Source organism: Coccidioides immitis, assembly GCF_000149335.2.
Source record: "Coccidioides immitis RS genomic scaffold supercont3.4, whole genome shotgun sequence".
Classification (NCBI taxonomy): Eukaryota; Fungi; Ascomycota; class Eurotiomycetes; order Onygenales; family Onygenaceae; genus Coccidioides; species Coccidioides immitis.
Window position 1 is genome coordinate 2,673,634 of NW_004504311.1, and position 21,894 is coordinate 2,695,527.

A 21,894-nucleotide genomic window follows, 5' to 3' on the forward strand; every position below is an offset into this window, starting at 1 on the left:
CATCAGGTTATAGCCCTTTGCGCTGAAGCAAGCGTATAAGGTTGATTTTACAGCTCAATTGGTTATTTAAGCTTACAATCAACACCCTGAACGGTTATCCTTGTGGATAACGAGTCCTTCGAGCACAAAAGAGAGCGTACATGTTGAGAAAGGCGCCTCCTATACGTGCACCCCCTGTAGCTTTCTAGCACCGAGCTGGAGAGCGAGTCAATCCCTGTAGCTTTCTGGCACACGGCCAGAGAGTGAGCCAAAACGCCTGCTACACGCACCTAGCGAGCAAATCGAGCACCTGGCAACACCAAAGCCATGGTGAACCGCACAGACGAACCAGAGCACCGAACTCCTGACCGGGAGGCTCCAACAAACCTCCCTACACCCCAAACCAAGCTTAGACAGTCAGATAGGCTAAGAAGAAACCCACCAATCAAGCAGGAGCCTAGGGAGGAGAATGAGCTTCAAATGTTGCGCAGAATGATGCTGAATCAACAGGAGATGATGCAAAGGCAACAGGAGACAGTACAACAGCTGGCACAGCAAGTGAACCTCTTGTCAGGCCAAGCAAGCACTGCAAACACGCCTGCAACAGTGCAGGAGAATCCGGAGCAAGAAGCTCAACAAGAAGAAGAGGACCGAGAAATAGACTCTGAGGACGAACTAGAAGAATTTGTCGGCAACCTTATAGACACAAATACGCGAACCGGCAGAGCGATCACCCAATTCATGAAGATCACGAAGACGGTAAAGAAGCCTATGACCCTGGCTGGGGCCAGCAACTACCTAGCATGGAGCAAAGCCATCCTAAAGGTAGCTCGTCAAGTGGATACTGAGAAGATTATCCTGGAAAGACAAGAGACCTCACCACGGCCAGAGAACTCGAAGATTTCACAATACTGGAACGTTCAGAATAAATGGCTACACGGCCTAATCGACAGTACGATATCTGCACAAGCCAGAGAACACTTCGAGGAATCGGATAGTCTTAGTGCTTACAAACTCTGGGAAGCTGTAAGGACAGCCTTCCAAGAGAGACCTGAGATACAGCGGGAAAGCCTATTTACGGAGTTAATAAGAATGACACCACAGTCCGCTGGCTCAGAAAGGAATTATATAATGAGATTCCTAGCAATCCGTGTGGAATGTGAGAGATTAGGGTTCAAAATTCATGACTACATCCTACACGATATTTTGAAGGCGAACATTACGCCTCGATGGAGAGAGTTCATACAGAACCGATTTGACATGGCGTGCCAGAGCGGAGCAAACCTACCAGAGAAGGATTTGGAAGGCCTACTGAAGGATATACTCCACCGAATCCCCAAGAAAGACCAGAAGAAACGTGGATCCTGAAGGCTTGAAACCGGCGGCCAGCTCGGATTCAGACTGGGCTGGAGCCGACCCTGCGTACAAATCCACCAGCGGCTACATTATTACCATGAACGGAGCACCAATTTCGTGGAGATGACAGCGCCAGACGTCCGTTTCGAAATCTACGACCGAAGCGGAGTATTTGGCAGCTAGCGAAGCTGCTTGTGAACTAGTTTGGATCAACGACCTGCTGATAGACGCCGGGGTGATTAGCGAAGGCTCAGCAAAGCTAAGGAGCTCGAAATTAAGTGTTGACAACAAGGGAGCAGTTGACTTAGTTAAAGCTGAAGCTATAACACAAGGAGCACGCCATATTGAGATTCAGCACCATATGCTAAGAGACTGGGTTCAAAAGGACGAAATCTCAATCGAGCACGTTGGAACCGATGCGAATAAAGCTGACGGGCTCACGAAGGCTCTTGCAACAGATCCCTACGCTCAATTCACAAGCGCGATAGGGGTTACAGGTTGATACAGGAAAATGTGGAGGTTTATCAGTGAAGCCAACGAAAATACAGTATCGCGGCAAAACGGAGCTAAGCCTAAAGAAGGAGTAAATCTGGACTCTGTAATTAATTTTTATGGCGGATTTGAGAATCTATGTGGCTCTCGCTCGCTGCTGGAGCTCGTTGCACAGGGAGCACCTCGCTCACGTGACCCACATAGATTAGCCGAGATTCCCCTTTAGGTAGCTTAGTGAATGACAAGCATACGAGTCCTCCATCACGACCTCTCCCGGAACAACGATGCTCCGAGAACTTGGGACTTCCCGATTTCGTCGTGGGTTGGATGCTCTTTCCAAGTCGCAGTCTCTCGAAGAAAAGAAAACATCGGGAAGGAACTTTTTACTTGTTTACTCGTCCACTCAGCTCCTTCCCAGCTCCGGGGGGTAAACAAAAAAAAAAAAAAAAAAAAAAAAAAAAAAGAAAGAAAAGAAAAGGGGGAAAAAAGAAAATGGCAGGTCCATTCACCATCGCACTTTCCACCCGAACGCTGTCCGCCACGCGCCTTCCCCTCCTCGTCCCTGTTTCTCTCCGCGCCTTCTCCCTAACCCACTGCCCACTTTCCCAATCCAACCCCTTCCAGACCGGGCCCGCCCCGCCGCGCCTGCCCAAGGAGGAGCAGGAGATATTCGAGCGGCTCCAGCGCCAGTCCACAGGGGCGTTCAGCACACCTCGCTCACCGCCAAAGGTCAACCAGCCCGGCGATGCTGACGCCTCCTCCTCCTCTTCTTCTTCTTCTTCTTCCTCCTCCGAGCCCCGGATTGACGAAGGGGAAGAACTGCACCCGGACGTGCGGCTGGGCGTGAAGCCCGAGTTCGACGGAGATGTGAATCCCAAGACGGGAGAGGTTGGCGGGCCGAAAAATGAGCCCTTGAGGTGGGGTTCCGGCGGCGATTGGAGCTATGGTGGGAGGGTTACAGATTTCTGAGAGGAGCAAGTTGTGAAGTTGTGAATGTGAGTGTGAGAAGTATCGGAACTCTGCGGAATGGGCTTCTGGAAGAGAAAAGGGCTGGTGTGTTTGGGGTGTTGGGGGGGGGGTGTTTATACGAGCAAAACGACGAAGATGGGAGACCGGATGATTGCGTGAAGATCTCTGCCGAGTTAACTCAAGCTTCGCTCTATGCCCAGAGAGATATTACATGGTGCCTTATGGCGCTTTTGCTTAGACGAGAGCCCGGATGCTCATGGCTTTCCTCTTCGTTCCTCTTCGACGTCCTGATATATGGAAACGAAAGCGTGCAACGACTGGAGGTTAACTATGTGGTTTGGCTGAACGTTTGGCCCGTGGAAGAATCGTGGCGAGGACTCCTTTTTTTGTACGATATGACGACCGGCTATGCTTATTTTCGTCTCTTCTTTGTACTGTACCATAGAAACTATATACATAATGCATCCCGTAAAAAAAACTGCCTCCCGCTAGACAAGCCTGGGGTGAGCGCATAGATAACCGGAATAAAATAAAAAAAAACTATGTTTGAAGCTTGTTTACAGTCGCTTTGCCAACCCTGCTATCGTTAGCCCGGCCAAGTTCCTTGCTGATCCAGTCCCCAATTCTGGACATCTCCTCCAGGTCTATACCCGTCTGCATTCCGAGACTGTGGAGAGTATGAACCAGATCCTCCGTCGCGACATTCCCAGTCGCTCCCTTGGAGTACGGACATCCTCCCAACCCTCCTACACTGCTGTCAAACACCCGGATCCCGTGCTCCAAGCCCACGATCGTGTTCACCAGCGCTTGGCCGTACGTATCGTGGAAATGCAGGGCAAGATCCGTGTTCGCGATACCCGCCGCCGTGAGCACCTTTAGGAGCCGCTGCGTTCTGGGTGCGGTGCCCATCCCGGTCGTGTCCGCGACGGACACCTCGTCAGCACCCATCTCTAGCAGCGTGGCGGTGATCTCGGCCACCTTGTGCGGGTCGACGTCCGGGCCTTCATACGGACAGCCGAGGGCGACGGAGACGTAGCCACGTACACGGATGTTCTTCTTCTTGGCGAGGTCGACGATCGGTTCGATGCGTTTGAGGGACTCGGCGATGGTGCAGTTTGTGTTGGCCTTGGAGAAGGCCTCTGTGGCGGCTGCGAAGAGGGAGATTTCGGTCGTGTGGTTTGGCGCGGAGGAAGAGGATGATGATGATGATGATGATGGTGACGTGGGGGAGCCGGACTCCGGGGAGAATGAGAAGCCTTCGGATTCGGCGGTGGACACTAGAGTCTCGAGACCTTTGATGTTCGGGACGAGGTAGTTGAAGGCGATGGGATGGGGGGATTTGGGCGGTGATTTTAAGAGATGTGTGAGGATCTCTGATGTGCTTGCCATCTGATAGCGGGAGGGTTAGCCAGGTTTATTCTCTCTCTCTCTCACACACACACACACACACACACTCTCTCTCTCTCTCTCTCTCTCTCTCTCTGTCTGTCTGTCTCTGTGGACTGTTTAGGAATGAATGCAACTTTTGTGACTTACCTGGGGCACCCATTTCGCGGGCACGAACGAACCAGCTTCGAGGGTCTTTACGCCGGTTTTGGCAAGTCTCTCGATGAGCTCGATCTTCGTCTCTACCGGGATGGCCTTCTTCTCGTTCTGCAGTCCATCTCTGGGGCCAACTTCCACAATCCGCACAAAGTCCGGCGATAATCTACTCTCGGTGGCCAGACAGCGCACAGCCTGCTTTGTGCGCAAGCCTCGCCGAGGGAGGCGAAATGTGACTCTAGAGGACAACATTGAGGATGTGGGCAGGGCAAAGTGATCCCAAGGGGGGAGAGAGAGGGCGGAGGAGAAGAGGGGAGGGGGCGTTAACCGAAATCAAGGACGGGCACAATATAGGAGTGAGTTATATTTAGTTTCAATGGTGAACACAGTGTGTTGCACGGGAATTGAAAGCCATGGTCCTTCAGGCGAAAAACAAGCCCGCGGGAATTTGCCAATCAGCAGCTATGTTCCAGCAGGTCTCGGAGAATTGGCAAAAAAAAAAATTTACATGGACTCTAGGAGTGATGGGCCGACGGGAGCCAGGTTCGACGGCGCAACACGTTACATCATCAAGATGAACATTCCGGTTGAAGTCTATAGTTACTGATAGCTATGCACTGTGCCGGACGGAACAGCCCCAACTCATCACACGGGGCGAGAGGATATTTTACAGTGAATCGGACTCTCTCAGCTGTCAAATTCCTCGCCCGCCGGCTTCTTCTCGGGAAATGTCTCTTCTGCGCTGTCGGCTGTACTCCTTTCGCCTGTGCCGCCGCCCCAGCGCCGTCGCGACGGTCGGGGGCTCGCCGCCGTTGCCCGATCGTAACCGCGGAGTAACCAGCTTTCAAAAACTCCACCAGCGAGGCGGGCCGGGCTGATTAAGTTAATCCAGGGCTGATCACTTTTGAACTCGCATCTTTTGCACTTCTCCAAGAGCATCACTTATTTCCAAATGATGATCGAATGCATTTGCTTAATTATCTATTCTGAATGATCCAGCTACCAATGCCTCTGAATGAACCTCCCCCTTCTGGTTGTCCAGCAGCGACAACAAACATTGTTTCAAATAGCAGATAAAATGGCCGCTACCTATGTATTCGCTGCTCGAGCAGGACCCCCCAAAGGCCAGCCTCACTAGTGATATACCCCAATTCCTGCGAACGAAGGATCCGAGGAGAGTCCTTCGACACCGCCGCACAAAACATAGGGGTTTCTGGTATACGGAGTGCTGTGTTTATTTCTCACAGATCGCCTAGAAATTAATTCCAATGTTAACAGGTCTGTTCTGCTGTTGGATCTTCTAAGCACATCCTTACACATGACCCAATCCCAGTTGGCCGACATGTTTTGCAGCACGCGTCCGGCGGGTTACATGGACACCAGCGGCATACTTCTGCACGGAAGGTCTGTTCAGGATCTGCCGGTTCGGATTCAGATTGGGGCGCAGGCATAGCCAAGCTGATGCCGATCATGAAGAAAAGAAGTGTCAAAAACTGAGTGGTCTTCATCTTTGTGATGGGACTACGGGAGTATAGTGGACAACTTCGATTTAGCTCTGGACTGAGAGGCTCTAGAAACCTAACACTGGGTTCTTGTCGGTCAGGTAAAAGGGGGGAAAACAAAAAGGGGCGGGGGGACTGATCACGCCCTTATATACATTTCCCCTCCCTGCTTTTCTTATAGAATTCGGGAAGCAATGTTTCCTGGTTATTGACAGATCACAGGACTGGACCTGCGCTTGTTGGGTACAAGTGTGGTTTAGAATGAAATAATCACAGAAATCATGCTGTGATTGTGAAAGGGCCTGTCGCGAAACATCACCTGTGGATACATTGTTACCCAAATCAAGAATCATAGAGCAGCTTAGCAACTTAAACCCCCGGCGAGCTTCAATTATTAGTTATTCCTGATAAGAGTCTCGTACGCTTCAATGCTTGCAGGTTGCAAGATTGAAATCTACTGTCGCACTGATATCCTCAGGTTGCGACCAGAATTGCCTCATGAGAGATATATTCCCAGGGCTGTTACTATCTTCCCACCAGTTGTAGCTGCATTTCTATGATGCAGTACGGAGTATCCGAGCCTGGAACTTGGCACTTCCTGCCAACCTTTGCGGTGACTTTTTATATGGGAGCATGCTGGTCAAATATGACCGTGCGAGTGACCTGAAGTTGCAGTAACGTTGAATCCACAAAATTTCTCACGAAAATCAAACAGAGCCTTCTCCACACAAGGCCATTGCGAACCAGGGCCTCGAGAATTCCGTAGCACACTGACCAAAAGCCATGATTCAGCAGCTTCTGAGCCAACATCTTAACCTTGTCGCCCGTTGGGGTAACCCATTCTCAGCAACTTCGCTTGTTAGCAAATCGTCGGGGGTTACATGACAGTCGTCCAGGCTTCTTCCCAAGCAAACGACTCGCATACCCCAGTCAATGAGAGCCCATCAGTTATCAATTTCCGACTGCCAGCTCAGATGTGATGCATCAAGCTTTCCTGTTGAATGGACAAGGCGCAAATTTTGATTGTGAATTAGACTTGTGCTTGGAGAACCGCCACCGGTGATACCAAGATACCCCTTGCGACCGTTCTTGGTTAGCTCGACAGAGTTCTGGGCTGAATAATTGTATGAATTATCACCTCGTCAACCCGTGGGAATATTTATGAATAATTCCGCGATGACGTGGCAGCCGCTGGTTTGGAACTCGTTTTGACCATCGGCAGACCGAACCGTCTCTTGCAATGAACAGCGACCTGTGCTCCGTACCAGCAGCTCGGATCACATCCATAGGAGATACATGATACATATGGTCGGCACACTCTGTGTTCCGTAAATCTTCCGGGTTAAATTAACTCGAGCTATGGAGTCACTGCGGGTTACCCCGGATTTCATCACTACCCTGACACTCACAGCCTGACAGGCGATCCGATCTCCATGGAGGTTGTGTGGCTTAACCTCAAACCTCAGCCTGATGGCTGCAGGGCTCCCAACCACCACTTCAAATACGTCGCCAGCGCGTGAGATTCATTTTTGTTTGGACTCTAGATTCTTCGTAAAGTCCACCGATTCTGCGATGACAGAGGGTATATGCTATGGCTAGAAACAAACCTATCCCGAATGCCTTGACATTCTGTAAGCGTTGGTATTTGTCCCTTGGAGGTTGCTGATCTAAAGTCGAAAACAGATTTAGGAAAATGGGGGTTGGATACTCTTGACCTCTCAAAAGTGGATTCATCCCGCCAGCGATTTGGGGTCGCCTGCTAACAGTGCTATAGACTTCAGAACTGCCTGACAATTGCTGCATGTAAGGATCCTGAATGCCCCCCTGGAAAAGGTTCCGAGACAAGGAGGTTAAGCTTCCGCTCCCAGAATCCTGGAAAGGGACTCCTACCCGAAGTCGGAGACCGGACGTGCACAGGTACTGCGGCACTTTAATGTGCCGTCTTTCTTGACCAACGATACCTCCGCCGCGTTGAATGGCTATTTCGGGAGTCGGGGTAGTTACGACGAGAAAGGATTGACTAGCTATAGTAAGCAGCTCGTCTAATGTCGGGCCCTTGACCGCCATTGACATATCGCCCGTTAGGCACTTGGTTCCGATGCTTGATCAAAGACGTCGATAATGCTGCCGACTATAGATGGTACGAGATGACCTTTTTTACACAATGGGATATCCGGGGCCACTGCAGAGTTTTATGCATCGACATGCCGGATAGGTTCCTCTATGATCTTCAGGCAATTCTTGCGGGCTCGTCTTTTGAGCCGAGAGACCCGTTCTCTATGCACATCGCCATATTTGATCAGGTCGTAAAGCTATATGATAGATCCGTGTGGCGACTGCGTGATAGCATTCGTCGTATTGAGAAAGTAAGTCCACCACTTCCCGGATCTGGCGAAGGGAAGCTAATGCATTTTCGAGTAGAATAGGCATATCGCCGGACCAGACTTTGAGGGAATGAATGACATGTCCAGGCACTCGAGTCATATTGCCGAGGTCCTTGAGGTAACGATACAAACATTGGGAAGCATTCAAGAGCAGCAGCCGCCTGTCTATGAAGCTCTTCCCTTTGTATTGGACAAGACATATAAAGCACAGACACGGGAGTATGTAAAGTTCCAGCTGCAAATAATTAATAATCTTCTTCGGCGCTCGAAGTCGAATCATGAAAGACTGAAAAGTGAGATTTCAGCGGTAAGCTTGTCCTTTTCAGACTTGCACGAGACTGTCAGTTATAGAAGCTCACTGGTTCCAGGCATACAATATGATTGTCATGCAGGACAGCTCAGCAATGAAGTCCATCGCATTCTTGACCATGTTGTTTTTGCCTGCTACATTCGTTGCGGTACCTATTCCCCTTCCTTAACGTAGGCACATCCAGAGCATGTGTCTTGCGGGTTGTGTAGCAACTCTAATAGAGCAACAGGCAGTTTTCAGCACGACATTCTTTGAATTTGATGAGAAGGGTTGGAAAATATCAAACAGCATGTGGATTTACTGGGCAGTGACCATTCCAGCAACCATTCTGGTTTGGGTAGGATGGACATCTTTCCCTTCTTTGCTGCGGTTGTGGAAAAGGCTCGAAGAAAAATCACGGCGGGAACCTAGTTTGAATCGAACTGTGTGAGCGGTGCCAGTTCGGGTCTGCACCGCCGCCCTCGTTGACAACTGGTGCTTGTAGCAGCTCTGAAGAGCGATGAAAGAGCTTAATCTCGGGTTCGAGGATGTCAAGCCTCGTCAACAACACCATTCAAATAGGATCATTCTTCTAGGATACCATATCAATGATTTTCCCTTTTGTGTAAAATAAAAAAGGCTATAGACAAGAAGTGCATAGTCTAGTCAGACTGATGTAAAGAGAGGTTGGTTGGCGGCGAGTAACTTGCCGCCCCAAGCCAGGGACTTCACATCATCAGGTTCAGCGGAGAAACTAAAAATATTTTTTCCCGCCAGACAATCAAAGAACCCAGTCGCCATTGACCCTATGAGATTGTGGTCTCCTTTTCAGCCTTTGCCAGTCTAGCGCCTAGAATAATTTTGTTCTGTCTTCCCAATTTCCCCAGGTGAGCATGCCGGAGAGCCTACGAGACCCAGAGCATCCCGTCGCAAACGGCGACGGCCGTCCACGCGCCCCCAGGAAGAGATTCGTGGGCAGAAGGACGGCAGAATCTCAAGCGCAAAGAGATGGGAATAATAATGCAGACCCGCATACAAATGCTATTCAATCAGGTACGATACTATCGCCAACTCTTGTGCATTTCGTCGTTAACACCGCTTACTTCGCCTGGCTAGCTCAACCCCGCCGCGGACCCCGCGCGGTGAACCAGATTCCAGCCGAGATCTTAGATAACGAAGATATCAAAGCCGCCATTGCTCTCCTTCCCCGAAATTACTCCTTCGAGATTCCCAAGTCTATCCACCGCATTAGAACCTCCGGCGCAAAGCGTGTCGCGCTACAGTTCCCGGAGGGGCTGCTCCTTTTCGCAACCACCATCTCAGATATCCTAACACAATTCTGCCCCGGAATCGAAACCCTGATTATGGGAGATGTTACATATGGCGCATGCTGTATTGACGACTATACTGCGAGAGCGCTAGGTTGCGATTTATTGGTCCATTATGCCCATAGCTGTTTAATTCCGGTCGATGTGACGACCATCAAGACGCTATATATCTTCGTCGACATCAGCATCGACACGGAGCACTTGATAGCCACACTGGAACGAAACTTCCCCGCTGGTAAGACCATCGCGGTGGTGGGGACCATCCAGTTCAACGCTACCCTCCACGGTCTCAAAGCGGTCATGGAGAAGGCCGGATTCCGCATCCTGGTTCCACAGATCATGCCCCTGAGCAAAGGTGAGATCCTGGGGTGTACCTCCCCACAACTTCCAAAGGACGAGGTTGATATCCTTCTATATCTTGGGGATGGCCGATTCCATCTCGAATCCGCGATGATACATAATCCTTCCATCCCCGCGTACCGTTACGACCCGTATTCGAGAACGTTAAGTCGCGAGAGATACGACCACGAGGAGATGCAAACTATCCGCAAAGACGCGATACGGTCGGCTCGATCGGCAAAGAAATGGGGAATTATCCTGGGCTCCCTTGGCCGGCAAGGCAACCCTAACACGATGGCCCTGATCGAGAAACATCTGAACGAGCAGAGGATCCCCTTTGTCAACATTTTACTGAGCGAGATATTCCCTGGAAAGCTTGCCACGATGTCCGATGTCGAATGCTGGGTTCAGATCGCCTGCCCAAGATTAAGTATTGATTGGGGCTATGCGTTTCCTCGGCCTTTACTTACACCCTATGAGGCCCTTGTCGCTCTGGGGATCCGCGAAGGTTGGGAGACAGCTAATAATGGCATCTATCCAATGGATTTTTATGCTAAAAATGGTTTGGGAAGGACAAAGCCAGAGACTTCGATTCCGTCTACTGCGTGAGAATGACATAGCGATAGATTTTGAATGTGACAAATCAACGTTCAAAGGATAAATACACTCCAACTGGCAAGGCTCATGGTACATAAATCAAACATTCAAACAGTGACTATTTCACATCCTCGGCACCCTCTACGTTGCCGTCGCCGGTGCTTCCCCTCAGGGTAGAAGTGCTGCCTTTACCTCCCAAATCATCAACAGCCCTCTCCGCCGCACGCCATGTCGACACAGCTCTCTCAACATCTTCATATATTTCCAATGTATCGTGAAGAATACCGCCTTCCTCCGGTTCCAAGGCCTGCGTTTGCTCCCGAGACGCAAACTCGCTCCGCATGGAAAATGCGGGTCCGAATGTACTTTCTGGTGTTGGATTAAACATCACAGCATTTGCGAACATCCGAATCAATTCCTTTTCCAACTGAGACGAGTTGACTATTCCTCTGGGCGGCATTAGTTCAGCGGTCCTTTTCAGAATCAACCCATTTCCCTTCGAAGTCCCGGACAATTCGTCTTCCGCGCCGGATGCGCTGAGTGCTTCTGAAGCCGCAGCGACCGCTTTGCTTCCCTGATGGATGGCTGACTTGATCGATTTGATATCCTGCGGGCGGTAAATGAGGTCCTTGTATCCTGGAGCATCCCGTTCGGTCAACGGCTTTGCAAAAATGGAGGCGTGCTTATGGGCAGCAATATCGTTCATGACGGGCCCACATGTTCGTGGGAAATTCCGGGTGCAAAGAACATGCTGCGGAGATGTTTGACCGTCCTCCGCACTGACAGTGTCAGTTGGTGCACGTTTTCGTTTTGACCTAGTCCTGTCATCTGAGACACTCAGAGACGAACGTGTCAGTCTTTCCGAAGTCCGTCTATCTATGTCCATATCATCATTGATAGGAGTGCTAGGTAATTCATTTTTGATCTTGCTGCTTTCAGTTTCATCGTCACGGCCAGTATTCGAGCGCGCGCGGCGTCGAGTTTGTATGGTCGAGGGCGATAGAGGGCTATTACTCCGGCCTTTCCGACGAGCTGGGGTCGTTTTCCTGCTTCGAGTGCCTGTCGCAGGTGATTCCAAGTCCGTTTTCGCCTTTTCCAACCCTCGAGGAGTCTCAGCAGGCAACCCTATTTTATCCATGGGAGATAGTTCCGGTTCACTAATTGGGCTTATATCCTCGGGTCGTGGTCGCATAGGAGATCCAGGGCGTCGAGGAATCTCAAGCGAACCCAACTTCTTCCACGGTGTGCGGGCACTTGAAGTCTGGAGCAACGAGGTAAGGGATGGTCGACCAAAGGGGAAAGCCGGAGAATTCGCTCTTGAAATCCCAGGACTTGGCGTAGCGATGCTCTGTGGTAAGTTGCTTGCTTCGGCCGCGAGTTTTGGGCCAATGCTAGCCTGGCTGGGTAAATGCTTAGAGGGTACGTTGAACGAATTCTGGGGTGTTTTGTTTAAGCTTTTATTGTTATTGTTTAAACCCTGTGGGCCCTGAACTGGCGTAGATGGAGCCTGGGTAGTTGGTTGCGGCGCGTTCGCATACAAAGAGACCTGCTGTGGCTGTGGAAGGGCGTGAATGGACCATGGCTGTATGATCCTCCCTTGCATCACAGGTTTCGGTGGGGAGGACCGTGAAGAAGAGATGATCTGGGGCTGTCGTGCTTGTTCTCGAGGAGTTATGACGGCGGCCGGGGTTGGAGCAATGTGGGGACTGGACGGTGAACCAGAGAAGGCCGGAGCCTGTGAATTGGGTTGAATGGGAGTGCGCCCTTTTTTGGCTTGGTTTGTCGCGGTAGCCGGAATGCCCACAGCAGGTTGTTGACTTGTGTTTACCCACGGCGGGCCTTGATGCTGGGCCTGCATGGATTGTGGAGTTTTGTTCTCGAAGCGATACTGGGTGACAACTCTGGGAACAGCTTGCTGTACAGGCTGGCGGTTCGAATCCGGTGTGGGATGAATCGGAGGGTTTGTCTCAGGTCTAGGCGGTATAGCCTGGGGAAGGTCACGTACTATACCCAGTCCATTTCCAGATTCACGGGAAGTCTGAGAGTCAACACGGGCTTCAGGCGGCTTAACATGATGCTGCAGGACGTCACCTGGCAGATGCGCGGGCTTTGGCTGCGGCTCGACCTGGGGCGCACCAGCGGGTAAAGCTGCTGATTCGGTCTCTTTCTCATGCTGTATCTTGCTCAGCTCACTGTTCAGGTCTCTGTACCTGCGTTCTTCCTCCTGAATCTCCTTTGTGACCAATTCCTTGTATCGCGCATACAAACGAGAAACCAAACCAGATATCACTGTAGAATGCGACTCTCCATCTCCTCCGGGCGGAGTAAGCCTGCGTTTCTTGGGGCTGGGCGGGGAACCCAGCCCATCTTGTTGGCCGTTTGCAAGCAGCAACTGCTGTTCCGGACTCTTCCTGGCCGATATTTCTCCTCCACCAGCTCCCTTTACCAGATCGGCATACAGCTCCTCGAGGGCCTGGGGCGTCAGCCGGTTGATGTCGAAGGCCGCATGTTGCTGGATAAACGGGTTGGTCCTGAGGAGATCCGAGATCGACGAGAAGTTCTCCGGTCGCTTATCGAGTCCAGCGAGGGACTGGAAGAACAAAAGGGACTCGAACGGGGTGTAAGACGACAAGGAAGGCATTCCCCATTGCCTGGCGCAGTAACTGGCCCGGGGGGGGGGGGGGGGGGGGCTGCTGAAGAGGGGCGTGTCTTCGTGCTTGATGCTTTTTGGAGATTGATGAGGGTGGGTCGGCGGGAAATTGATGCCGGCTGGTGACGGTTGCGTTTCGGGAGGCCTCTTTACGCCTGAACGGCCTTGTGTGGGAGATGAAACTGGCAATTATATGACTCGCACCGGGCTGATCGGCAGAGGGCGACGATTCCCTTCGATGAAACAGATGCTGCTGGCTCGTCAAGGGCTGATCCCAGCAAAACCGCCCGCAGAATTGGAAGCAGGAAAAAAAAAGAAACACGGGGATGCCAAGACCAACCACGTGACCGGACAGCTGAACCGAAGATCGTCCCGCCCAAAAGGAGACGCGCAGAGAGAAGAGCGAAGGGGGGAAAAAAAGAGAGAGAGAGCGACAAAAGAGAGATACTGTAACGAGTGTGTGTGTGTCGAGGGCGCGTTCAGGGGCTTCGGACGACTGAACGGAGGAGCAGATCAGCGAATCACCAGCGGGCCTCCACCCAGCCTGCTAAAACCCAAAATTTCCAATAATCTCACCTTTGGCGCCGAATAAAATAAAAATAAAATAAAAACAAAAGAGCCAGTGCGAGAGAAGCACCGGCCGAGTAGGGGCCTGTTGCTTAGCCCGTCCACCCGCCAACCAACCAGGCTTCATCTCGTCCCCTTTAATATACTTCCGTGACCAGCCTTCCTCGCCTCTCTTCCCCTCTCCCAGATCACTCCGTCGCAATACCATATTGCTTTGTTAATAAAATCTCTCCATATCTCCAGCTGGCTCTGGTCCCTGCACTCCCTTTGTCGCCGTAATCTCCCCTGCCATCCCACTCTGTACAGTATCATCTGCTTTGATAGACCGGTATCTCACGCCCGCCCTTCCTGCCGAAATTTCGAAACACACCGCGTCGAACAAATTTCCCAAGATGTCTGATATAGAGGAGGAATGGAAGCCCAAAGGGCGCCCTCAATCGTTCGTGTCCCATATTGATTTTCTGCCAAACTCCCCGACACGATGTCGTCGTTAACTGTTTACAGCACCATGGCGCAAGCCCTCGCAGACACTCTCGACAGTGTCTTCATGTTGAACTCGGATGTCGACACCCTCTCACATAAAATCCACCAGAAGTACGACCTTTGTGCCCCCCGCTTCTTCTCATCTCCGTCAAAAACATGCCTTCGACATCCTTGACGGGTATGAACTTCCCAAAACAACATACTAACCGGTGGCCCTCCCGCTCCAGGAAACAAACCATCACCATCCAAAACTGGGAGCTGGAGGCTCTTCACGCCAGAATTCGCGAAGCGGAAGAGCGACTAAAGAAGCAGGAAACCATGGCCAAAGCATCTAGCTCAGACGCCCAGGATAACAAAGATAACCCCTATGCCGAGAGATCTACATTCGAACAAGACGAGTCAGCCTCGTCACCGATTTCACAAAGTTGCCGCTCGGAGGGAGGTTTCACGGACGCGTCGACCGCCCCTTCAACGACATATAACGAAGATCACCCTAACGACGACGGTCGGACAATTCGAAACGTCGGCCTGAACAAACACAATCCAGAGAGACAGAACGATCGATAAATCATAGAAGCATGAAGACTCGGGAAATAAAGGACAAAGACCGACTATCAGCATTCATTTGGCGATGTGGGAGTTTTTTTTTTTTTTTTTTTTTCAACTCAGTTTCTCATATGCTTTAAATACCCCTTTTCCCTTTTTCGGTGTCAACAAGTTGATACCCCCTTCCAATCGTTTTACTTTACCAGCTTATTTCTTCAAGGCTTCTCTGCGTTTTGCTGTTGATCTGCGATGCAGTTTTGTCTCTTCAGCCCTCAACAACGCCCCCTTCTTTTTTTTTTTTTTTTTTTTTTTTTTTTTTTTCATTTTTCATTCATTTTCTTTTTTATATCTCATCTTTCCAATGACTTGAATAGGCTTAAATACTTGGGGGCATTGTGGTTAACGATTCTTATATTCGATGCATGTTCCCCCGGATCACCGTGTTCTGTCAAAAACACACCACGTGTATATGTATGTCGCCGCGGACATTTCAGGCCTTTTTGGTCATCTGGAAGACTCCAAAGTATTCATTCGTTTGGCTTCTTTTTTCTTTTCTTTTTGTATTTTATCTACGGAGTAATTAATTCTAATATTGATCATCGATCGATGTTGTATGTAACAAGGCTCACAATGCATGTAGTATCGAGGTCAACAGACGTAATGGCGGGGAAGTGGTCAATGCCACGCTGTACTCCTTATGCCATGTCTAAAAGAGCTCATCCATGCACTCCGTACGGAGTACAGAGTGTGTAAATGGTTGAAGAAAAGAAAAACGTGTGAATTTTGAAGCGAAAAAGATATTTATTGTCGAATCTCGTTATATATATCGGTCAGGTCGGTAAAATCAACTATCTCGTACATGGATATGTTATTGCTTAAAAATTCATAGAAAACACAAAAATGTTACTCTATTTGGTTGATTCTGATGGAGTACAAAAGGCGGTAATATAGTATTTACAGAGCATCAGTGAGAGCTTTGTTGAGCTTGGCCATCTTGGAAGACACGCTGAGGTCGATGGTCCGGTCACCGATCTCAACGATGAGTCCACCAACGACATCGGAGTTGATCTAAACAATGAGAGGTTAGCCATTCGAATAAATACCTTCCGTGAAGAATGGTCAACGAGATACGCACCTTGGTGACAACCTTGAGTTTCTTGCCTTGGCTGTATTCAGACTTGGCGACAGCGTTCTCAAGACGCTGGAGGGTCTTCTGGTCGAGTTTCTATAAGAAAATGAACGCGAGTCGTTTAGTACATAACCTCGCAGAAGGGGTGGCAAATGCATGGAAGTTATCCTCCTTACCTGAGCGCTGGTAATGATCAACTCAATCTCCCCCCGATACGCGCCCATCAGCGTAGCAAACTTCTCGCAAACGCCCTGCAACAATCCCAAGCGGTTGTTCTCTGCCAATGTGTTCAAGAAATTCTTCAAGATATCTCCCTTGCCCGCACCACCGGCGACCTTCTGCAATTCGGCAATGATCTGTGCCTTATCGGCCTGCGACAGAGTGGGAGCATTCAGAATGCTGGTAAGCTTGGCGTCCTTCTTGAAGACTTCACCAAGGCTAGCGAGGGCTTTGGAGGTCTGCTCAAGGCTGGAGGTTTTGGCGGAGGCAGTATACTATAGATGTTAAATGATCCGAGGCAGGTTAGCTGGAGTTGTACGTTTGGTTGTTTTTGTTTTTTTTTTTCCCTCTGGTTTCGTGTGCTCTATGCTCCTTGTGTGCTTCCGGAATAACATAGATTGGAAAGGGGCGGAAACGACAACAGCAGAATATTGGAGGAATTACACACCAAAGCATTGGCGTATGTTCCATCGACGCCGAACAGTGCGACTGGGGGCTTGGAATCCTGAGCGGGCGCGGCATAGGTTCGGACGCCGTTGATAGCGGCTCTGCGGGAGAACTGTTGGGCGGAGGCGCGGAGGCTCGCCTGGACAACGCGGGAGGACAACATGGCGAAGGTATTATACCGACCGGTCTTGATCTGGTAGCGAGAGGGGTGCCAATGGCGTTGCGATGTGCAATTGAATCGCTGATTCCGGTTCGCACGGTTGAGATGGAGACTTTCCGGCAAACGATGTCGTTAACCACAGATCACGTGATACTAGCTGCAATTTCGCGGGCAAACAGCAACACCACCAAAAATCCCACCGGCATAATGTGGGCATCGCGACATGCACTTTTTGGCTGGGGGACATTCGCACATAATATTTCGTACAGGTTAAGGAATATCATTATTCATGCAATTGATCATACACTGGAGTCAGCAATCTAGAGAACGCCCAAAGTCCATCCACCAGAGACACCGCTCATGGAATATTACCCAACGCCGATGCTTTCCACGCTCATGCCTCCAGTCATTAATCCGTGCCCATATTATTATCAAAGAAGGTGTCACATCATCCGCCTAATCGCTGCGCAGCATACTGTCCACCAGGTCTCCCAATGGGCCCCAGAAATCCTTCCCACTTGCTAGATTATGTTCATCAATGAAAAGAACGTAATGTTTGAAACTCGTGTTCAGATGCGGCTCCAGCCCGAGATGAACAATCACTGGGTAATGATGGCAGTATATGTGTGCATACACCCGATACAAGCGCTTGAAGAGCTGTCGCAAAAGACTCGGGAAGGTCTTTGGAAATGGAACACCTGCAGAAAAGCGATTTCAGAAGCGGGTTAGATCCAAGCCCCGCGATCCTTCGCCAGAGGTATAGAAGACTAACCAATTCGGCTTGGAAACATCTGTTCGTTGTCGATGTTGCTCTGAACCCAAGACATCAAGTGTTCAACATATTCCGGGGCGGACATTTTGGTTGGCCGCTTGTAGTTCTCAGAATCTTGCCACAAATATTCGAATCTACTGTATGTCAGGTGCGTGCTATGGCTGAAGAGATGTATTTCGAAATGCTCACTCGTCTGTGGCTTTCATCTCCGGACATGTCTGCGGAGAACAAAACTCTGTGATCGCTCCATATAGTAAATTGATCTGGTTGTAGAAATCGACCACTATCGTGCAGTAGTATGTCAGCGTGGGTTTCTTTCTTTTTTCTTTCTTTTTTTTTTTAAAGCGTTCGACATGCCAAAGATGCATCCGTACAGTTCACAGCCAACCATTCATTTACATCTTCGCCTTCGGGTAATTTCACGGCCTTTCGCAAACTTCCACTTCCCAATGTAGCCTCTGCAAACTGCCTCAACTGATAGTTTGTTGTTCCCTTGTTCGCAGTCCGGGGCTTAAACGGTCCTCTTGAACGTGCATTACTACAGGAAACCGCGTCAGCAAATATCTTGGGGTGAAGGAACAGTAGCCAATTCGATAATTCTAAACGCGTCTGATATCACAGGGGGGATGAGGCGACCAGTGGCTGAAGAGGAGAACACACGGCGGTACACTCACACTGTGGGAATAAAGGATGTCATCTTTGATTCGGTGGGCTTGCAGACACAGACCGGCGGAGATTCGGGTCCGTCCAATATCTGATTGTTGATCTCCCGTTTAAAAGACCGAGCAAACACTAATCCGCGGAGGAGGCTTGAAAAGCCATAAAATGGAATCTGGGGATTCTCTGTGGTGTTTCGCTCCCCTAAAAAGAGGACTCGATAAAGAAGCAATAATAGTCAGCCCTAATTAGCGTCCTGGAGCAGGGCTTTCGGGCTGGAACGTGCAGCCCAAAGAAGTTGCGCCTCCTGGACCGACGATCATGTGGTTGCTGTGGTAATAACGACATCACGCACTCCCAACTTAGTAATCCAGGTCCCTGCCGCCCGAACCTCGCTATCTACAGAGCACAGTATGCCGAGTTTGGGCTCGTCCGGGCCATCGGAGTACGAATGGTAACGAAAGGGGAAAAGTACTGCATGGTTATTTATCACATTTTCTTCAACCTTTTATCGTCATAAATATGGGTATTATCCTATGAGCTAAAGCATACTCCGTATCCTGTATGAAATTAATCACCGCTCCCCCACCCCACCCAAAAAAATAAAAATAAAAATAAAAATAAAAAAGGGACCATATAAATGGCTCTCTATATCGGATACCCTTGTAATTCCTCACTCTCAGGCTCGTGGATAGTGTCTCCATACACAGTCAAGGGAATGGAGACCTCGAAAGACTGACACAGCACATTCTCTAACGCAGCAAACACAGCTCCTCTATCATCTCGTTCTACTATTTCAAGCAGATTTATCCCGGAAACCCCAGCATCTTCCTCGTGGTGCAATCCACACGTCACAAATTCAAAGCGAAGCTGCCACTCTAGGTTGACTCCGGACGTTATGAGCGTTGGTGTCGCTGAGACTGGAATCGACGGCATAAATGCAACCTTTGTGGAGAATAAAGTGTTATCAAAGCAGGTAGCGTGGACCTTTCGAGTCGCTCTCGTAATGCTCGTACTGGAGCGGAGAGCAATCGTTGGGTTCACTTTCTCGTAAGTCTCTAGTGAGCCGCGAAGACAGTAGCAAGGGAGTGCAGCGTTGGAAAAATCAATTGTCGCCACGACTGTTTCTCCAAGGCGGTGAGCTGGCCGATTCAATACAACCACAGCAATACGTCGACCGTTGCGCGATATTTCGAAACGGTTTGTGCTTTGCCCTGATGCGCAGGATTGGTTACTCCGTAGAATTGCCATATCAATAGTATCTTTACAAGAGAACGCCCTGTCAGCGGATTCCTGACTGGGGAGGGCTTCTGGAGGGCTTGTTATAGAATTAAACGACCCGCGGCGGGGCTGCGTCCCCAGGATTTCGTCAACGTAAGATAAAAATTCTGATGCTGATGTCCATTGTTTGGTGCTGATACTCTTTGGCTTTGCCGGAAGCGGGGAGCTAACCTCAACCTTTCGCACGCGCGCTTCGTCTCTTAGTAAGACATATGGACGCATAAGGTCATGGCCTAATACAGATCCTTGGCCTACATGTCGTGTTAGTGAGCGAGACCTATGAAACCGGAAGTACACTCACCATCTACGCCGCTAAGAACACGGAATGGAATGTTTATACGATGGACCCGCTGAACATCTTTCGCATTGGCAGTTCGTTGTGTGCCGATAATAAGATTGTATGAGAAATTCATAGCTTTACCCTTGTAGGTCGCAGGTAAACCTTTTGGTAAAGTAAATGAAAAAGAAAAGGACTTCTCCTCTCCAGGGCCTAAACCCAAATCCACGAAAAGGAGTGATTGCGGGGTAGACAGCAACGGAATAGACTGAGAAGAGGATACACCTCTCATTTCGCGTAGACCATTCAACTCTCCGCCTGATAATAAGCCGCTGATGGAGTCACTAACACCTGCCAGTCCTAGGTTTCCCCAGAATCCTTGTCGTGGCTTCTCCATTTTCGAGGATGCATCCCTATGTCCTTGGGTACCCATGACCGCGTTACGTTTAACTTCCTCAAAGATAGATTGGTTCACCAAGGATCCATCAACGGTAAAGGAAGCGCTGACTTGGGCATAGCCCATGAGCAATCTCTGAGATTGCGAGATTTGGCTCCCTGGCAAAGAATCTAGATTGGAGTAATGCCTTCTATGGCGGAGGGGAAGCCGCGGCTGGCTCATCGGTGGTATTACATACTCGGACTCTAGGGTTTCAGTCGAGTTATTACTCAACGAATAGAATTCGCCACTACTTCTGGTACTCCCATCGACAATAGAATTGGATAGAATTTTTATTGCTGGGGTCAGGTGTCCCGGTGGCTCAGGGGACCTCTTTGGTCGGACATTTGGAACCGGTGAGGAAGGGAATAAGTCAGAGCTTGGGCCATCTTCGTTAATTCGGGAACTGCTTGACATCGCTGAACCACTATTTTCGGTCTCATCTCGCGATGGCGGAGCCTGGGGGAACTTAAAATCCATCGGGAATGAATCTCCACGCTTTTGTCGGGATCGATGAGGGCGACGACTCGGGTTCGAAGTGGGAGAACGACTGGGAACTCGAGAAGGGCCTCCTTCGCCTCCGACAGACGGTAGAGACAAACTGGAAGGTGAATTAACTGACGAGACTTGCGGGAGCGGAGAACGCGGTGCTGCAAGTTTACTCTTAGAGCTCAGTCCAGCGGAAGGAGAAGAGTGAGAGTAATTACCGGACTGTGTTCCGTTGCCAAAAACATCATTCCTTCTCGTGGGAACTTGAAAACTCGCCGACCGAGCATGTCCCTTTGCCAGTCTAGGGCTAAAGGGGCTTGGAATCGACTTCCGCTCAGGGTTTAAATCCGGCTGCTCCAAGGAGATAATGGAGACTGATCTCCTGTGGCCGTGTCCGGAGGGTCTTCCATTGCTAGCACCAGTAGCAGCACTCGGTGGAAAGCTGTTGCTAAATGGGAGTGGGGAGCTCAGTGATGCCGATGGGCGATGCCCTTTTTCGGCGCCATTCCACGCTCTCTGTCCAAGAGATGCAGGCCGACGACTGTTACTATTAAACGAGAAAGGGTTCAGAGATCTTGCAGGAGAGTAATGGGCTCCATTTTCAATCACGTTTATTGGCCGAGATCCACCCCTATAATGCTTCTGTGAACCTTTACCATCAGCTCCCGAATCACCAGGAGTGACGTGCTTAAAGGTTATTGTGCATTCGACATTCTCGCCAGCGAAAATAGCTTGATCTTTCCACCGCACAAATACTTGAATATCTGACAACATGACGAACTAATAGACGTATCGTGCACGGCTCATGTCACGGGGAGGCACAGAGACAGCGGTCGGAGATAGAGAAGCTGGCGCGGATCACAGGAAATCGCGGATCGACTAAGGGCTGGCTCCAATGCGTCGGATACACGCATTCTGTCAGGATGGATACGCTGTAGATAGGAAAGCCAGCCGCAACATCACGGAATATTGGGAAAAAGGCTCCCAGTTGATGCCTCAACCGC

The 21,894-nt window shown here is 50.1% G+C and overlaps 11 protein-coding genes across 11 annotated transcripts; 5 read left to right on the forward strand and 6 right to left on the reverse strand.

The window, feature by feature from the left end:
• Window positions 1-42: 42 nt before the first annotated feature.
• CIMG_13440 (uncharacterized protein) lies at window positions 43-2,088 on the forward strand. The gene has a single exon (XM_001245765.2). The coding sequence runs from the start codon at window positions 307-309 to the stop codon at window positions 1,345-1,347; it is 1,041 nt and encodes a 346-aa protein (XP_001245766.1). The 5' UTR covers window positions 43-306; the 3' UTR covers window positions 1,348-2,088.
• A 219-nt stretch (window positions 2,089-2,307) lies between these two features.
• CIMG_05208 (uncharacterized protein) lies at window positions 2,308-3,274 on the forward strand. The gene has a single exon (XM_001245766.2). The coding sequence runs from the start codon at window positions 2,320-2,322 to the stop codon at window positions 2,794-2,796; it is 477 nt and encodes a 158-aa protein (XP_001245767.1). The 5' UTR covers window positions 2,308-2,319; the 3' UTR covers window positions 2,797-3,274.
• Window positions 3,169-4,852, reverse strand: CIMG_05209 (hydroxymethylglutaryl-CoA lyase). Its single transcript, XM_001245767.2, has 2 exons — window positions 4,333-4,852; window positions 3,169-4,185 (listed from the first exon to the last, which is right to left on the reverse strand). Exons 1-2 carry the CDS (start codon window positions 4,588-4,590, stop codon window positions 3,337-3,339), a joined length of 1,107 nt encoding a protein of 368 aa, XP_001245768.1. The 5' UTR covers window positions 4,591-4,852; the 3' UTR covers window positions 3,169-3,336.
• Window positions 4,853-8,044: 3,192 nt separating this feature from the next.
• On the forward strand, window positions 8,045-8,703 carry CIMG_05211 (uncharacterized protein; the record flags this gene model as incomplete). The annotated part of the gene is made up of 3 exons (XM_001245769.2): window positions 8,045-8,206; window positions 8,262-8,531; window positions 8,593-8,703. 3 exons carry the CDS (start codon window positions 8,045-8,047, stop codon window positions 8,701-8,703), a joined length of 543 nt encoding a protein of 180 aa, XP_001245770.2.
• A 673-nt stretch (window positions 8,704-9,376) lies between these two features.
• On the forward strand, window positions 9,377-10,842 carry CIMG_05212 (diphthamide biosynthesis protein 1). The gene is made up of 2 exons (XM_001245770.2): window positions 9,377-9,566; window positions 9,630-10,842. Exons 1-2 carry the CDS (start codon window positions 9,407-9,409, stop codon window positions 10,787-10,789), a joined length of 1,320 nt encoding a protein of 439 aa, XP_001245771.1. The 5' UTR covers window positions 9,377-9,406; the 3' UTR covers window positions 10,790-10,842.
• A 53-nt stretch (window positions 10,843-10,895) lies between these two features.
• Window positions 10,896-13,418, reverse strand: CIMG_05213 (uncharacterized protein; the record flags this gene model as incomplete). The annotated part of the gene is made up of 1 exon (XM_001245771.1): window positions 10,896-13,418. One exon carries the CDS (start codon window positions 13,416-13,418, stop codon window positions 10,896-10,898), a length of 2,523 nt encoding a protein of 840 aa, XP_001245772.1.
• A 488-nt stretch (window positions 13,419-13,906) lies between these two features.
• On the reverse strand, window positions 13,907-14,202 carry CIMG_13441 (uncharacterized protein; the record flags this gene model as incomplete). The annotated part of the gene is made up of 2 exons (XM_001245772.1): window positions 13,907-13,923; window positions 14,004-14,202. 2 exons carry the CDS (start codon window positions 14,200-14,202, stop codon window positions 13,907-13,909), a joined length of 216 nt encoding a protein of 71 aa, XP_001245773.1.
• A 300-nt stretch (window positions 14,203-14,502) lies between these two features.
• Window positions 14,503-15,044, forward strand: CIMG_05215 (uncharacterized protein; the record flags this gene model as incomplete). Its single annotated transcript, XM_001245773.1, has 2 exons — window positions 14,503-14,588; window positions 14,705-15,044. 2 exons carry the CDS (start codon window positions 14,503-14,505, stop codon window positions 15,042-15,044), a joined length of 426 nt encoding a protein of 141 aa, XP_001245774.1.
• A 765-nt stretch (window positions 15,045-15,809) lies between these two features.
• CIMG_05216 (ATP synthase F1, delta subunit) lies at window positions 15,810-17,071 on the reverse strand. The gene is made up of 4 exons (XM_001245774.2): window positions 16,820-17,071; window positions 16,329-16,646; window positions 16,159-16,248; window positions 15,810-16,091 (listed from the first exon to the last, which is right to left on the reverse strand). The coding sequence occupies exons 1-4, from the start codon at window positions 16,979-16,981 to the stop codon at window positions 15,978-15,980; spliced, it is 684 nt and encodes a 227-aa protein (XP_001245775.1). The 5' UTR covers window positions 16,982-17,071; the 3' UTR covers window positions 15,810-15,977.
• Window positions 17,072-17,240: 169 nt separating this feature from the next.
• CIMG_05217 (protein kinase regulator) lies at window positions 17,241-18,708 on the reverse strand. The gene is made up of 5 exons (XM_001245775.2): window positions 18,425-18,708; window positions 18,125-18,288; window positions 17,940-18,033; window positions 17,751-17,884; window positions 17,241-17,676 (listed from the first exon to the last, which is right to left on the reverse strand). The coding sequence occupies exons 1-5, from the start codon at window positions 18,445-18,447 to the stop codon at window positions 17,435-17,437; spliced, it is 657 nt and encodes a 218-aa protein (XP_001245776.1). The 5' UTR covers window positions 18,448-18,708; the 3' UTR covers window positions 17,241-17,434.
• Window positions 18,709-18,901: 193 nt separating this feature from the next.
• On the reverse strand, window positions 18,902-21,664 carry CIMG_11489 (intracellular protein transporter; the record flags this gene model as incomplete). The annotated part of the gene is made up of 2 exons (XM_012358473.1): window positions 18,902-19,939; window positions 19,990-21,664. The coding sequence occupies 2 exons, from the start codon at window positions 21,662-21,664 to the stop codon at window positions 19,056-19,058; spliced, it is 2,559 nt and encodes an 852-aa protein (XP_012213896.1). The 3' UTR covers window positions 18,902-19,055.
• Window positions 21,665-21,894: the final 230 nt, after the last annotated feature.